The following is a 17,323-nucleotide window of genomic DNA, read 5'->3' as shown; positions in this document are numbered from 1 at the left end:
ATTTATGCATTTGTTTCTGTCTCTTGTGTGCTCTGTGAGTACAGTAATGTGTGAAGAACAAAAAAAGTTGAAAAACAAGAATTTCTCCTGTGAGTAGAATTGAAACATTATCAAATATGCAAAATATCTGTGTGAAGGTGCAGATTCTGAGTGCTTAAAGGAATAGTTAACGGAAATATGAATATTATCTTATATTGATCATTTATTTACCCTGATGTTATCCCAGATTTATATGCATTTTTTTCTTCAGATAAACAAAGTCTGACGGTAACACTTTATAATACTGTTTCATACTTAATAGGTTGCAGTAACTATGCAGAACAAATGGTTAGTGCTGCACTAACACTGTAGTCATTACAGATAACTAATAAGTAAAAAAGATTAACTAATCAGTAGGTAACAGCATACTGATGTTTAAGGTAAGTAACAATTAGTTACTTATTACTTATTTAATAGTCATTAATAACAACTGAATGCTGTATGTCTCCCGCAGAACTATACAATAACTAAGACCCATTTAAAATAATTATCTACTTTATTAACAGCTGCTAAAAATAATTATGTAAATTAAACTAGTTATATATGATCTTGATTACTATTAAAAATACATATTTAACCTATTTTGTTTACTTTCAGTGAACTTCATTATTTTATATCACTAAACTATTGTCCAATATTGCCCTCATCAAGATTTTATTTTTCATATCAATGAAATAAATCGAATGAATCTTTATCCTTTTTTCTATTTTATTTATTTTAAAAGAAAGAAACTTGTCACGGAAAGGCGTGCCGAGAAAGAACCCAAATGCAAGCAGGCGTGAAGGGGTTAACAAGGAAGATTTTAATTATAAATAATAAACAGAACACAAAACAAAAACCCACGATGGGGCAAACCAAACAACATACTAAAACTGACAAGACAAATATAACTAAGACAATGTAAAAGAACAACACAAGACAAACGCTAAATAACTGACTCGACTTGACTAGACTTGGGATAGAGACAAGAACACCATACACAACGTAATCCACGAGCCACAAGACAATGAAACAAGAGGGCATTTTAAAGGAGAGACAAACGAGGGATAATGACACAGGGCAGGTGTGGGTAATGAAACACTCAGGGAAAGATAACAAGGAAAGGAGAGGATCTGGGCCAATGACGAGACACTGGAGAGAACGTATATTATTGTCAAAAGGACAATAATATGTTTCTCTCCACACATAACCAAAGGCTTTGCCATGGCTCTGCTACAGGACCAAGAAAAACATGACTAAATGAAGCAGAGCCATGACAGAAACTTAAGAAATACACCTCCTAATCACTGCATCTCTCCTTGTTGCTTATTATGAGGCTTGTGTTCAATAGCTGAAGAGTTGTGTTTTCATTATTAACTATTAAGAAATTCTTGGTAACCCATTAGTAATTATTAAAAAAATAGTATTTCTCTGTTCTAACTGAATTATTCTGTGAAAATCATAGTGACTTTTTAGTAATTACTCAGGTCTTACCACAACAGTATTAAGTAATTATGATCCGGAACCGTATTATAAAGTGAAAAACATGATAACTTTTTAACAATTATTCAGGCGCGTTACCATATTAGTATTAGGTAATTACTTATGATCCGGAATTAACAGATGGATTATAACAATTATAAAGTGAAAATCATGATAACCCGTTAATAAAAAATTAACTCTGGGGTATATTCCAAGTATTACCAATAAATAAAACAGTACTGTTAAAACAAAAGCTTGTAGTGACTAATTTACCATCCACACACACCTGAATAGAGCTGACTTTTATGGACACAATAGATACATTTTAATAAAATGTAATTTACAGTTACACAATAGTCACAGTAGTCAATGCAATATATGAAATTGAATATGGTTTTATCGCAGAATTTAACATATCTGACACAAAATGTTAACTGTAAATGCAGGTTTCGGTTATTAGCTTCCAGTTATTTCTGTGAATCACAGCGCCTTGTTTGCTTCTCTTTTCTGCCCATACTGCGTTCCTTGCCCTGCCATGGTGCAGCGCAAAACCGCAGTTAATGTCTGCTATAACCAGCCCCCCCTCGTCCACGGCCGCTCCCGTGGGCGAGAGGTGGCTGGATTCTCACACACGAGCCATTCCCCCGCCAGTGCATTTAGCCTCGCTGGGGCAGAATGCTTCCCCAGGGAGTCTGCTGGCTGTCACGCCCAAAGAGATTCGGCCGTTATGTCTGTTTCTGGACGCATGGAGAGCCATTCCGGGCATCTCTCAGTGGCTGATGAATTTAATAGAAAACGGGTATTCACTACAGTTCAGACGCAGACCTCCCCGCTTCAGCGGCGTAGCCCCGTTGCTTACACTACTGCAAAACGCCCCGGTGCTGAGGCAGGAGATTCGCAGCCTGCTCGCGAAAGGAGCGATAGAGCTAGTCCCTCCGAGCTAGCTAGAAAGCGTGTTCTACAGGCGGTATTTTGTAGTGCTCAAGAGAGATGGAGGGCTCCGTCCGATTCCATACAACTATGGCTGAAGACTTGAGTCCCATGGAGGTCGTGGTACACGGGTCGTGCGTGCGTCCTGGTCGTGCACAGCTGCCTCAGTGCTCTGAGACCGTGGCACGACCCGAACATGTTCAGTCGGGGAGTTCATCTGGGGCTAGTGACGAGGCGCACAGTGGTTATGACGGATGCATCATCCTCGGGCTGGGGCACGGTGTGCGAAGGCATGCCGGCGTCTGGCCTTTGGTCACAGTCACTGAGCAGATGGCACGTAAATTGTTTGGAACTGAAGGCGGTGTCCTTAGCTCTTCAGACCTTTCGGTCGCGGCTGGAGCAGAGACATGTTCTGATTCGCACCGACAACATGTCCGTGGTTTCGTACATAAATCGCCAGGGAGGGGTCCACTCAAGACCCCTTTTCAAACGGGCTGCGAGGCTCCTGCTGTGGGCGGATCAGCATCTACTCTCTATCAGAGCAGCACATGTCCCCAGTCATCTGAACTGCGGAGCAGACATGCTATCGAGGAAGGGTCTTCCGCACGGGGAATGGAGGCTTCATCCTGACTCATTGCGGGTGATTTGGGAACGATTCGGGAAGGCGGAGGTGGATCTATTCGCGTCGAGCGAGAACACGCACTGCCCGCTGTTCTTCTCGTTTGCCCACTCCCCCATGGGGAGTGACGCTCTAACAGCGCGTTTTCCGGATGTCTGGCTTTATGCTTTTTCCTCTGGTAAAGATTTTACCCCTGGTGATTTGCAAAATCAGGAAAGAGAAGGCGTCAGTGATCCTTGTTGCCCCGTTTTGGCCAAATAAGCCGTGGTTTCCGGACCTGAGAGAGTTACTGACGGCCTCCCCCATGGCGGATCCCCCTCAGGAGAGACCTGTTGTCCCAAGCGAATGGCTCGATATGGCACCCCAACCTGGAGTTGTGGAGCCTTCATGCGTGGCCACTACAGGAGTTTTAAATGCCCTCCCTCAGTGTGTTCTTGACACTATTTCAGAGTCTCGTGCGCCTTCCACCAGGCGTTTAAATACTCTCAAATGGGGAGTGTTTGCGAAGTGGTGCAGCAATAACAGTATCGACCCGGTATCCTGTTCCGTGTCCGATATTTTATGCTTCCTGCAGCACAGGCTGGATAACGTGGCCTCCCTTCCACGCTGAAGGTTTATGTGGCTGCTATCGCCTCGTTTCGTTCCCCAGTTGATGGGCAATCGATTGGTAGGCACACGCTGGTGGTCAGATTTCTAAGAGGAGCAAGGAGACTGTTTCCCCCGCGATCTCCTTCAGTGCCGCCCTGGGACTTAGCGGTGGTACTGAATGCTCTCTCTTCTCCCCCGTTCGAACCTTTGGACACGGTTTCCATAAGAGAGCTCTCTCTAAAAGCCGTCCTCCTTCTCGCCCTTGCTTCGGCTAAGCACATAGGGGATTTACAAGCGCTCTCAGTCGGCGCTGATTGCATTCGGTTTGGAGCCGGTGACTGCAGCGTCACTCTCAGGCCGAAATCGGGCTATGTGCCTAAGTCTCTGTCTACCCCGTTCAGAGCGCAGGTCATTTCCTTGCCTGCTCTGTTTTCCGAGCCTTCGGCCTCGCATGATGCTAACGCTCAGAAAGCGGTCTGCCCGGTAAGGGCTTTGCGGGCTTACATTGATCGTACGATCGGGTTTCGGCAGTCTGACCAGGTCTTCGTTTGCTATGGTGGGGGGACTAAGGGACGGCTGTCTCTAAACAGAGGCTCTCTCACTGGGTGGTGGACACTATTACCTTGGCGTATGAGAGTCAGGGACAGGACTGCCCCTTCGGTATCAGAGCTCATTCGACTAGGGCTATCGCCTCTTTGTGGGCCTGGTCTAAGGGCACTTCTATTCAGGACATATGCTGTGCGGCTGGCTGGTCTTCGCAGAATACTTTCGCCAGGTTCTACAGATTGGCTTGTCCTCTTTAGCATCTCAAGTCCTCTCGGTGAGTGCTGAATGATCCTTTTCTCCTAGCTGTTGATCGCTTATACTGCACAAGTTGTTACCGCGTTGCTGTTGACTCTGTGCTTGGTGTACTATTATGTTCACTGTTATGTCCACTCAGGATTCCATGCTGGCTGTTACTGTTGTGGTGTCTGCCCTGTCAAAGTGCAGCCCGCTCATTTCTGTAGTTTGGATATGCAAATTTAGCAGGAGCCTGAACTGGCAGTTTATTGGTCTGTCTCAGCCAATCAGCTGTGGGCGCTTAGGGCGACTTCGCGATTGATTGAATCGGTGTGCATTACCCCGTGCTTGGTGTGTTTTGGCACAGTTGGTCAGACTGATTGCTACTCACAAGGCGGGATTGTATATCGTTCCCACAGTGGTGGCTCCGCAATGTAGAGAGACAGCTCTCGAAAGGGAACGTCTCCAGTTACTGTCGTAACCTCGGTTCCCTGAGAAGCGGGAACGAGACATTGCGCAGACCGCCGTGTTCGCCATTCATCAGCCCTGCAGGCGTTCAAGATTCGTAGATTCTGGGGTTTTGTTGCTATGCACCATATTTATACTGCTAGGGTTCGTCAGTATTTGCATACTGTTGCATGTCTTGCAACAATTGGCCAGTTTTTTTTACTGCGTTATCCAATAAGACTTCAGGAAAGTGGAAAGGGAAAGGGTTCCCACAGTGGTAGCTCCGCAATGTCTTGTTCCCGCTTCTCAGGGAACCGAGGTTACGACAGTAACCGGAGACGTTTTCTTTGTTGTTCATGCAGAAATTTATGGGATGTACATCCTAACAGTTGGATATTGTTTTCTCATTTCTAACGTCGGGTTATTTGAAGTCACTATTTTACAGTCCACTTGAGTATTTTCATTGTGAGAATGTTGCTGTTTGTTCTGAGCTGTAGTGTCAGGACATGGACTCTGAAATCTCCCTCCAGGGCATCAGTGGATTGATCAGTGCTGTATATAGCACAGTCATTTACACACAGTCACTGCTCTCTCGCTGCCAAATAGATATTGTAGGTCATGTATATATTTTGTTCAAAACACCCAGTGACTCACATGTCAAGAAGACCGAAGATCTGTACTTTTCAAAGCATTTACTTGTGCTTGCAAAGCAAATGAATACATAAAATATGTGTGACAAAAATAAGAGATAAAAAGTATTGTGGAGCTACCTTGACCAAACAAGTAAAGATTTGAAAGTTCAATACATATTTTGTTAATGATCTTAGGTATATTTAATACTCTATTTTACATTGATGCTGTTAAATGAATAATGCATGTATCAAAAAATATACATAGACTTTTCAATGAACCACAGCCTGTGAATACACTTCGGAATCTACTATGGAAGCACAACAACAGCTGAACAATTCAAAACCCTATAAGGGAAAGAAAAACAGGAAATGTCACACAAATGATGGTGATGACTAGGCATATTCTTGTGAAAACCAGTAACCCGGCATTTTGTTTGTTCTGCCTGAATAAAGAATGTTAAGACTGACACATAATAAACGATCTGCCTAAAAGATGGAAAGGTTGTGTCTCTATTTTATTTCAATATATTGCACTCAACATTTAAAACTCTTAAAGGGATAGTTCACCCCAAAATAAACATTTTGTGCTCTTTCATTCACCTCCTTGTTATTTCAAACCTGCATGACTTTCTTTCTTTTGCAGAACACATAAGAAGATATTTTAAAGGATGTTGGTAACCAAACAACGGCGGTACCCTTTCACTTAATTTGACACAACCAATGTAAGTCATTGGGCACCACCATTGTTCGGTTCTCCAACATTCTTTTTTTCTTCTTTGGTGTTGTGCAAAAGAAAGAAAATCATACTGGTTTGAAATAACAAGAAGGTGAAGGAAAAGCACAGAATTTTTATTTTTAAACGATGACAGAAATGTCATTTTTGTGTGAACTATCCCTTTAAGACTTGCTGTTTTAGGAAAAACCCTAATGTGTGCATTGAAACTACAGGCCCATAGATTACCAGAAGCAATTCATTGAGCCTCTAATAAATGTACCAGAGGGTGGATATTGGAGGAAAATGTACAAAAAAATCTATTTATGAACGGAAAATATAACTTTTTGGACAGTTCTTATGAACTTCATTTTTGTTAGATGCATATTTCTGTCTGATTGGGAGTGCAATCTAGGCTGCCCTCTAGCGGAGACACACAGCAAAACCATCGCGCATGGTCGCTGTACATGTACAGCACGCACTTGCTGTGTCTGATACCGTTCCCTCGCTCACTCCTTCACTATTCCCTATATAGCGAATTACATTTGAGTCCACTATATGGGGAAGAAGTGAATGAAAATGAGTGAACGATTTCAGACACTGACGTAATATAACCTGCGTCTGACAGTACTGTACACTGTCGCGGACATTCGACATAACGGTTATCTTACACCTGAGTGGCTTCATGGATTGCATAATAAAATGGTAAAGTTCATTTTCACCTTATTTGTCACGTTTTTGTATTAGTTTTTAATAAAGAGAACAAAACAACTGTTTGCCACGTTTATTTACTTTAACGTTTAATACAAATTAATATATTTAAAATAAAGCACCACTGTCTATAACATTCATTTAATATTTCATCAGTTTATTCTCAAAAACAGGAAAATAACTGTCAACAAGAACAAACACAAGTGTATAAACGTGCATTCGTGGCATTAACAGCTCCAGCTGATTCTAATCAAGGGGTGTTGTATCATGGGCAATAGTGAGTGAGTGAGTGTGTACATCGAATGTACACTCAAAATTAGAGTGCATTGTGGGTAAAAAGAGTGAACGAATTTAGGGTTTGAAGTAGTTCACTCAGGTTTCGGACATCACTACAAAATGGCGGAAACACGATATAGTGCACTATATAGGAAATAGGGAGCGGTTTTAGACACAGTTATTCGCCAATGAGAGCTGGGGCGGAAGCAAAGTGTGTTTCCACTGTTCCTAGCTGAAAGAAGTGTTGTAACTAGAAATTACTATTTTATCTGCAAACCGCATATATCCATCCATCCTTTTGTTACTGGAAGGCAGAAGAGAAGGTGAAAAAATGAATACGCTCAAACGAAAAGTGGAAGAATCTACAAGCGACAACAGGACTTCTAAAATGGATGGGATAAGGTAGTTTTGTCATTTGTGAGTTTTGTCATTTGCGTTGTATATTCTCTGTGATTAACGTGATATTTGTCCAGTTTTGAGTCATGCCTGGACCAACCCGGAGATCAAAGTGTTCACGAAGTGATAAGTTACGAACCATCCAGATTGCCAGGTACTGCATTTTGTTGTTTAAGTGATTATTTGCAGAGTTTGATGAGTTAAAACATTGTTTCTATCATCTGACAGCAAGGCATTACGATCATGATACAACCGAGCCTATCAGCTGCAGTCTAAAGTCGCTCGATGAGCTGTTGTTATGGAAACGAAATGAAGCAAGTCCATTCAATGTGGCCACTGTGCCTCTGGCTAGCAGGTATCCTACACTAGCCAAATCCCCTAAAAAGACATTGGTGTCCCATGATATGATGGGTGGATACTTGGAAGACAGGTACTACTCAAGAACAAGTTCAACATTTTCTAATTACTATATTATGTTCTACAGTATTTTCACGATCCTGTCATTTTTGCCAAGGTTCATTCAAGGTGCAGAGGTAGAGATGCCATATGCTTTCTATCACTGGAAGTATATCGACATCTTCAACTACTTCAGTCATCAGATGGTAACCATTCCTCCTGCGGTTTGGACTAATGCCGCACACAAGCATGGAGTGCTGTCTATCGGTGAGACACTTTGAGTTAAAGTGACAAGAATTTGGCTGAAGGTTTGCCTTTTAAAAGTCCATTGTGTAATATTTTGGAGGATCTATTGACAGAAATGCAATATAATATACATAGCTATGTGTTCAGAGGTGTATAAAGACCTTACATAATGAAGCGTTATGTTTTTATTACCTTAGAATGAGCTTTTTCTATCTACATACACCACAGGTCCCCTTACATGGAATTCACCATGTTGTTTCTACAGTAGCCCTAAACGGACAAACAGCTCTACAGAGCACATTTCAAAAATACGTTATCTCCTTCAGCAAAGAAGGGGAAACGTGACAACATCTTAGTTAGTTCTGTGTCAGCCACCATAGTGCTTTGAAGGGGAGGGGTGAAGTGAGCTGTTGGTTGCAACTCGCAACCTCACCACTAGATGCCGCAAAATTTTATACACTGGACCTTTAAGGGAAGGTGATACAGGGAAAGGAAAAACATACAGAAAAAATATTTATCATCAGTCAACATTCACACACAAGTAAAACCAGAATGGATCTATTAAAGTATTTTTGTTCCCCTGTAAGGCACATTTATCACCGAGTGGACCGGTGGAGAAAAGATATGTGAAGAGTTTCTAGCAAATGAGGAGGCTTACCGGAGAGCTGCAGACAAGCTGGTTCAGATCTCCCACTGCTATGGCTTTGACGGGTGGCTCATTAACATAGAAAATGTGCTGAGCGTGAGTAAACAAGCTGTGTCTTATTGGTGTGTGGAACTTCTTTAGGAGTACATCATTATTTGTTCTACATAAAAAAATGTTTACCCAAAAATGAAAATTAAGTCATCATTTACTCTCACCCTCAATATGTATAATTTTGTCTTCTGCAGAACTCAAAAGAAGATATTTTGAAGAATGTTATGAACCAAACAACACTGGCCCCCATTGACTACCATTGTATGGGCACAAAACCACCGAGACATTTCTCAAAATATCTTCTTTTGTGTTTCACTGAAGACAGAGTCATATATAAGTTTTGAATGGTGTGAGGGTGAATAAATGAATTTTATTTTTGTGTGAACTATCACTTTAAATTTTCTAACTTGCCTCCACTTTTGTTCTCTCCTCAGGAAATTGCTGTGAAGAACACCGGTCCCTTTCTCCGCTACCTCACAGATCAGATGCATGAGCGTGTTCCCAGCAGTGTGGTCATCTGGTATGACAGTGTGCTGAAAAATGGCTCGCTCAATTGGCAGAATGAACTCAATGATAACAATAGGCAGGTTGTGTGCTTGCTTATGGTGGACTGATCCAAACCTTTGTATGTGGCAATCTTAAACTGCATGTTTTTCTTTCCTTGGCTAAAAGCTTCCTCTTCTCTTTCTTAGAGTGTTTTTTGATGCATGTGATGGAATATTCACTAACTACAACTGGACAGAGCAGAGCCTGGAGTGGATGAAGTCATACCCTGGCGCTCAGGGCCGCTTGACTGACATCTATGTTGGTGTTGATGTTTTTGCTAGAGGGAAGGTGGTTGGAGGGAAGTTTGAGACTATAAAGGTAAGTGGAGATTTAGTTCTAGACAATTCAGTTTTGAAAAAAAAGAATACTGAATTTTTAATACGTAGATAATGATATTTCTTTAGTTTTTTGCCTGTGTCATTTTTAAACCTCTCATTAGGCTTTGGAGATGATTCGCAATCATGGATTTTCAACAGCCATCTTTGCTCCCGGTTGGGTGTATGAATGCCACGAAAAGACAGATTTCCGCCAAAACCAGGACAAGTAAGCGCAGCAGAATATGACCACTAGAATACCAACTAATCACTTGGTGTGCTCACGTGCAAACATGACCATTTTATATTATCTCATCTCCCTCCATAGATTTTGGGGCTTGCTGTCTGATTACCTTTATATCCACCGTCACTCATCCAGTCTTCCATTCATTTCCTCTTTCTGTCAAGGATTTGGAAAGAGCCTCTACTGGAGAGGACAGGTACTGTAAACTATGTAGCAGTATGCCCTGCCCTCTTCACTTCCATGACTGCATTCTGTGATGCCTGTATTCTAAAGTTATCTTGCTGCGAGGACCGTATTTCACTTGTGTGGTCCAGATTTGCAATGCGTGCTTGTGTAATTCTTGACTACCTGAATTGTGTAGGTGGAGAATGAGAGAAGCTGGTTCAATCTGAATGCTCAGGAGATCCAGCCTCTGTACCTGTCTGAGAGCGTAGGGGAGAAGGGCTGGCTGAAAACCCACGGCTGCTCAAAAGATGCTTGGATAGGAGGTAGCTCACTGATGGTGAAGGGCATGATTCCATCTGGACTTACTGATGTCTGTGCAAGGTACAGAAGTTTTATTTCAGTTTAAGTTCACATAAACTTCAAAACCTAAAAAAAAAATTGTATCTGTTTGTAGGATATTTTCTCTTCACGTTCCTTTGGCAGCCAGGACATTTGTCTCTTTTGTCTACAAGCCACATGTGGATGTGAAGGTGTCACTGGTGCTCAAAACCATAGATGTTCCTCTGTGCACGTTTGATGGGACAGATGAAATACCATGTGAGTGGCCTTAAAGGGATAGTTCATCATGAAAAAAACGTTCATCATTTATTCAGCCTCATGTCATTCAAAACCTGGATATGACTCTTTATTCTACAACACAAAAGAAGATATTTTGAGAAATGTCTCTGTGGTTTTGTGTCCATACAATGGAGGTCTTTTTGTGTTCTGCAAGTAATACAGGTTTTGAATGACTGAGTATGAGTGAGTTTTTGGTTTTTGGTTCAGCTATACTTTCAAGACATCTTAATGCACATAAATGCTATTTTGCAGTATAAGTAAGGCTTTATAAGCACTGTCTTGTGTCATAAATGTGTAATGACCTCACCTGGTGTGTATGTGTTCAGCTAGCAGTGTTTTACCAGAAGCATTAGCAGAAGACAACCAGCTGGTTAAGCAGTTTATACAGAATTGTGGACAATGGGCTGTAGATGGCTGGTCCACCCCGTGAGTGTCCAAAAATGGTTTTCAGTAATAAAAGACAACCAAGACATTGATCCCAAGTTTTTCTAATCAAACTTAATGTCATACACAGCTGCTTCCTACTAAAAATGACAGGCTGCTCCCTACAAGATGTGTGTATTCGTGTATCCCGAGTTGAAGGAGAGAAAGATGTTCCTTTCAGCTGCAGGATTGGAGAGATAATGGTGAGACAGATACAGTATGCATGTAACAGCAGGATAAAAGAGCTGTTCAGTCATGACTAATTCATCATGTGTTAACTTCTTAAAATTCTGCAGTTTTTTTAAATTGTCAGTTGTTTTTTGTTTGGCCCAGCTCATGGATGCAGAGAGCCTTCAGAGCCCCCCGGAGTCTGTCCAGGGCGTGTGCATTAATGATGTGGTTTGGCAAACAGGTGCTTTGAGTGGCAACGGACACACACTGAAGCTCCTCTTGAACGCTACTTTACGCTGGCAGTATCCCACCCACTTGGTGCGCCATTTCCGGATACACTGGAGGCGACTCCGCGGTCCGGACCCTCGCATTCCTGCGGGACCTCTGACTCTGATAGGCAGGTGTTACTCCAATCTGTACCGTGTGGTAGAGCAGGAGGTGCCTGCTGCGCCAGGTCTCATTGAGCTGGTGGTGGAACCTGTGACCAGAGAGGGATTCATAGTGCCCGAGCCCCACTGGGGTCGACGCACAATCAGCTACAGTGAGACTTCTGCACGTGAGGAGAGAGAATGATGCTGATGTCTTAACACTCGTGTGTTTTTAGCTTTTAAGAAATTTTAGCTTTGTAAGAAATTACAGTATGCTGCTGTAAAATGTGAGAACCACTTTAGCAGTTCTTCCTTAATTTGTTTAGTTGGGGGAAAATTTATGCAAATTCAGTTATTAATTATTGTGAATCATGCAAGAAGTGTTACGTGGATGCCTAAAGCTTTTTATCTTAACTGTTGCAAATAGCTAAAAAATGGAATCTTAAGATAATGTTTATTTGTGTGTCATAAGCAGATTCTTGGCAAGACATTTAAAAATTCAAGATGTAATTAAAACTGTATCAAAATTTACTTTATTGGTCACACAATTTCAATTTTACATATTGTACAATACAAGACAAACATTGATTAAAATCTGAACCAAATGGTTTAAAAAAAAGAGTGTCATGTTGTGGTGAATTCGAGCGTTGATTGTCTAAAAGTGGATAACAAGCTATTTCAGTAGGTGTCTGCATATGATCCATCACTCCTGCTGAGTCACCATCTTCAACATCCGTAATGCCATTGGCCCCTGGTCTGATGGGATCTGTCATGATGGAATGAATAGATATGTTTACGTGACATATAATCAAAACTGAGGTAATGGTTTGTTCAGGACAAAACTGTTGCTGCACTGGTGGGATACTATGAAATTTAAGAATATTAAATTGACAGTATTTTCTATATTGCCAAGTACAAAAAAGCGAAAAATATGATGCATCATACCATATGTCCAGCTTTAAGAATCCAGTAGAAGGCAAAGTTTTTGTATGTCTTATAGAAAGCTCCAGTTTGGTTCTCTGTCTGTGGGTCCTCCAGTGCTGTCCATTTCATCTGGTTAAAGTATTGGAGCCCATCCCATTTCAGCCGTTTCACCCATAGCTCCTGACCTACACACACAGCAGATACAAATTAATTATCACAAGAGTGCAGAGAATTTATTTAAAACAGCACTCAATAATTATAGGCTTCCTAAATATCAAACAGATGAGTAAAAGGCCCGGTTTATACTAACACTCACATCAAACTTCTATTGCCAGGGTGATTATATATAGTCCTGGGTCCTCATTTATAACCGTTGCGTACGCACAAAACATGCCCTGAAAGAGGCGTACGCCACTTCCCACGCAAAAGATGGGATTTATAAAAACAAACTTGACGGAAAAATTTGCGCACCTCCACGCAAACTCTCTGACCCATGCGTACGGACATTTTGGAGACAGAGCAGTTTGGCGATACCGATACTCTCGCACAATCGTTTCTCTTTATGTCCTCGTTATCAGTCCTATGTTCATAACAAAACCGGAATGAAGAAACATTCGTCTTTGACAATTATGTCTTCAAATGTTATCTCAGATGAAGGACACCGCTAATTAATGATGTGATTTTAATGAGTTGTTAATGATCAGTCTAAATGCTGTAAACATTTAAATGCTGCAGAGAACGTCTTTGGCTTTATAATTATTAATAATTAATATTATTATAATTATATTAACAATGATTAATTAGTGAATCTCATGTGTCGCCATATGGGATTTCGTTACGGAGATGATGGGATCGTTTTTTGTTATTTTTCTATGGCGTCTGATAGCGGTTGAACCCGGAAACGATATACGTCCATTATGGTGCGTGACGTCAGGCTTAACAAGCGGATTGGATGCCAGGCTTATTAATATACGAATCAGCATTCACGAGGTGCTTGCATTGACTATTTATGGGTAAAAATGGGCGTGTACAGGGCGGGATACGAGGCTGATTCACCTACACACACTTGCAGGTGATCTGTGATTTATAAAGCGAATATTGCTTACAGGTGTGAGTACGCACGGTTTTATAAGTCTGAATATTTTTTGGCGTACGCTATTTAGGGCTTTTTATAAATGAGACCCCTGTTATTTGGTATACATCAGAGAAGATTACACTGCAAATATATTATGGTCTGTATGTTTTTGACTGCCCTCAAAAGTGGTTTCAGTATCAGATCACAAAACATGTATGGTAATTCTAAATGAGTCAGAGCTATTTTTAAGAGTCTTATATACTGGGATGACTCATGCTTGACAGTTCTCACCCACTGTGTCCACAATAAGATCCAGCTGGCCATTGTAGACTGTGACATTGACCCCAGCAGCCAAAAGCTCATCTACAATATTCACCACAGGCTTCATAAAATCTCCTGCCATGCTGACAAACACAGCCCCAGATTGTCCTGCAGGAACAGGGGGAAACGTATGTTGTGAATTTGCCCACATAAAAATGCCTCTGTGGATCATAAAACAGATCATTACCTCCCCATGTGACATTCTTTGGTATGACACCAAGTTTCTTTCTGATTGGTCCATTCATTAACTCTGAAAGAGACTGACGGTGCAAAGGGCGAATGTGACGTCGCTTCAGTGAGGCTGCAAAAACAAGAAAAGAGCCAAAACACTTATTTGCATATTCAACACCAAACAATATAGACAGTTTGAATGTGCGTGTTGAGTTTCTCACAAAGTAATCCCTCTGAGCTTTGAACCAAGCTGGTTTTCACCATCTCATCGGGGTCTTGAGTGAGGATGTTGTAGAAATTGACTCCATTTGTGTTCTGTAACAAATAAGAAACTAACTGAAAGCATATGCATCAACTGAAATCCTGAGTTTACAAAATGCATTAAAAACAATCTGCACTTGCCGTTTAAGTAATAAAACTGCCTATTTGTTTACAGACCGCACACAGATAACTCACCTGTTCTACCACATTTTCTGTGATGGACCACATCTCAGTGGCTTTTTGGTACTGGCCCTGTTCTAGAGCCTGCTGCACCCCCTTTGCTGCTTTATTGACTTCTGCCAGTCCATTGTCATCCAAAAAAGACTACAAATAACAGCACAGACAAACACATTAGCAGTATTCATTCACATGTACTCATTTAGCACACACTTTTTTACTTATAGTCATCAGAAATATTTTACATAAATAAAGCAAATCAAAACACAGAGCTATTAGGACTGTTGGCCTTTAAGATGCATTAAATCCATGAAATACTTTGATTAAATCAATACTCTAGTAATGGGTTTTGATTACACTTAATGCAATCATATCTATTATAAATACAAAGGTGTGAATTGTGAGTTACTCACAGTGCTGTAAAGATAAGGACCCCATGTCATGACTGAATCTTCAAGAAAAAGAACAATGAGCTTTGACTGCTGCACTGTAATATGTCATGTGAATCAGGTATCAGCTGAATGAGATGTCTTAACAATCTTTGTACAGACCTATAGGAGAGATCCAGGAATCCCCTAATGCAACCCCAGCAAAGTTACACTTGATTGAACCCGCTTGAATTGCCTAAAGAGAAATTAACATTTAATTCAGAATCTAAATGAAGTTGAACAGTGTTTGGTCAGAAGAACAGGATAAAGAAACAGGTAAAAAATGCATTTGTTAAAAGCAGAAAGCTTTTGAGGAAGTAGCAATGGTTCTGACTCATGCATTTCCAATTTAAGATCAAATACGCAGAGCGCATGACTTAAAGTCGTCTTTTCGGGTTTCAAACTGATGACAAACATTACCTTTGTGAGCTCGAGGGAAATAGCTGCTGCCATTTTGCCTCCATATGACTCAGAAAATATGTAGAACGGGATGCTCTGTTGGAGGAACATGTATCAGTTAGATACTCTGGTAAATTAGTGATAGACAAATTATACAGAATATATATTTTTTGTGCTACATACTTGAAATTCTGTCTTTAGAGAGAAAAAGTACTTGAGGAGGACCATCATGTCTGATGCAACCATCGCAACGTCCTTGGTGAGAGCACCTTCAGAGTCTGTGTAACTGTAGCCGGTGCCCACTGGGTTATCCACAAATAGCACACTGGATGCATGCACCTGCAGAGACACAAATATTTGTTTTTCTTTGGAGTGTGTATAAATAAAATCGAATTCTTCACAGATTCTAAATATATGAATTGTGAAATACCATGAAAGCTGTTGTAAAAGAGAGAGTTCACCCAAAAATAAAAATTCTGTCATCATTTACTCACCCTCGAGTTGTCCCAAACCTGTATACATTTTTTGTTCATAAAATATTTAGAAGAATGTGTTTAACCAAACAGTTCTTGGCCAACATTGACTACCATAGTAGAAAACTGACAATAATAGTCAAAAGTGCCCCAGAACTGTTTGCTTTTCCGACATTCTTCAAAATATCTTCTTTTGTGTTCAACAGAACAAAGACCTTTTAAAAGCTAATTTGTCGTACTGTGGTAGTCAATGGTGGCCAAGAACTGTTTTGTTACGAGCATTCTTCCAAATATCTTTCTCTGTGTTCATCAGAACAAAGAAATTTATACAGATGGCAGAATTTACATTTTTGGGTGAACTGTTCCTTTAACACAGAATATAAATTTAGTTTACACACCCATGAGGTTTCTCTCGGCTTAAGGTCTCTATCCAGGGGTCCGATTTCCTCAAAGTTGCCAAAACCACAGCTGGACCCCCCAGGACCTCCCTAAAATAACAATGAACATTATCATGTTTCTTTGCTCATACACAGAAGGAAATGTGAAGACTGTATATGACAGCTGAATGTGAATTGTAGTACCAGTGGTTTATCATTGAAAACGGTCAAAGAGGTCACAAACCTGCAGCCACATGACCAAAGGTAGTTCTTCATAACTGGCGCTGGAGCTGTTGGCATAGTAAAGCCACCAGAACATATGAGCTCCATCACGAACATCCACATAACCCCATGATTCTTTGGCTTGAACTGGAACACAGCTGCCTGTTTTCACAATAAAATCAACAACAAATTCACACACTATAGTAACCAGAATATTTGTAGTAAAACTATGGTGATACAAATGCTAATGAAAAACATGCTTTCTTTCTACAATAAAAACTAACAATATCTTGAATATATTACGAATGTAACTGTTAGACCATTTAATCTTTCACTTTCGTTTCTCATTTAAAGTCACAACTATTTACAGGATCTCTGCTCGTTTTGTAATTACATCCCCAGTAAGACCACAAACACAAGAAAAGGCTCAACGAAAACGCAAAAACACTATACGTAGTAATAGTCAAATACAGCATATTTATCACATACCTTTCTGAAAAACCACAGCAAACAGCAGCATCACAGTCAACACGCCAATCCACGACCGCTCCATTGTTATTGACCTGTAGATCAGGCTAGCACATTGACTGTGTTTGGACCCACCGCCTATATGTACAAGTCCAGCCTTTGCACAGACTGAGTAAAGAACATTATCATATGACTTCTTCAGTCAGCTGACTTCAAACGTGATCGAATGAGGAAAATAACTGCAAGGT

At 40.8% G+C, this 17,323-nt stretch overlaps 2 protein-coding genes across 2 annotated transcripts; one reads left to right on the top strand and one right to left on the bottom strand.

Annotated features, from left to right (window-relative positions):
* Positions 1–6,986: 6,986 nt before the first annotated feature.
* Positions 6,987–11,998, top strand: engase (endo-beta-N-acetylglucosaminidase). The gene is made up of 14 exons (XM_057346432.1): positions 6,987–7,597; positions 7,669–7,745; positions 7,820–8,021; positions 8,106–8,254; positions 8,821–8,975; positions 9,365–9,513; positions 9,623–9,794; positions 9,916–10,019; positions 10,119–10,230; positions 10,396–10,580; positions 10,654–10,796; positions 11,144–11,243; positions 11,332–11,443; positions 11,574–11,998. Exons 1-14 carry the CDS (start codon positions 7,527–7,529, stop codon positions 11,982–11,984), a joined length of 2,142 nt encoding a protein of 713 aa, XP_057202415.1. The 5' UTR covers positions 6,987–7,526; the 3' UTR covers positions 11,985–11,998.
* Positions 11,999–12,055: 57 nt separating this feature from the next.
* scpep1 (serine carboxypeptidase 1) lies at positions 12,056–17,292 on the bottom strand. The gene is made up of 13 exons (XM_057346435.1): positions 17,097–17,292; positions 16,630–16,769; positions 16,407–16,496; positions 15,719–15,874; positions 15,557–15,631; positions 15,260–15,332; positions 15,122–15,159; positions 14,727–14,855; positions 14,492–14,585; positions 14,287–14,400; positions 14,070–14,207; positions 12,725–12,888; positions 12,056–12,545 (listed from the first exon to the last, which is right to left on the bottom strand). The coding sequence occupies exons 1-13, from the start codon at positions 17,158–17,160 to the stop codon at positions 12,483–12,485; spliced, it is 1,338 nt and encodes a 445-aa protein (XP_057202418.1). The 5' UTR covers positions 17,161–17,292; the 3' UTR covers positions 12,056–12,482.
* Positions 17,293–17,323: the final 31 nt, after the last annotated feature.

The sequence above is a fragment of the Triplophysa rosa genome, linkage group LG11 (assembly GCF_024868665.1).
Source record: "Triplophysa rosa linkage group LG11, Trosa_1v2, whole genome shotgun sequence".
Taxonomy (NCBI): domain Eukaryota; kingdom Metazoa; phylum Chordata; class Actinopteri; order Cypriniformes; family Nemacheilidae; genus Triplophysa; species Triplophysa rosa.
This window is presented reverse-complemented; position numbering and strand designations above follow the sequence as displayed.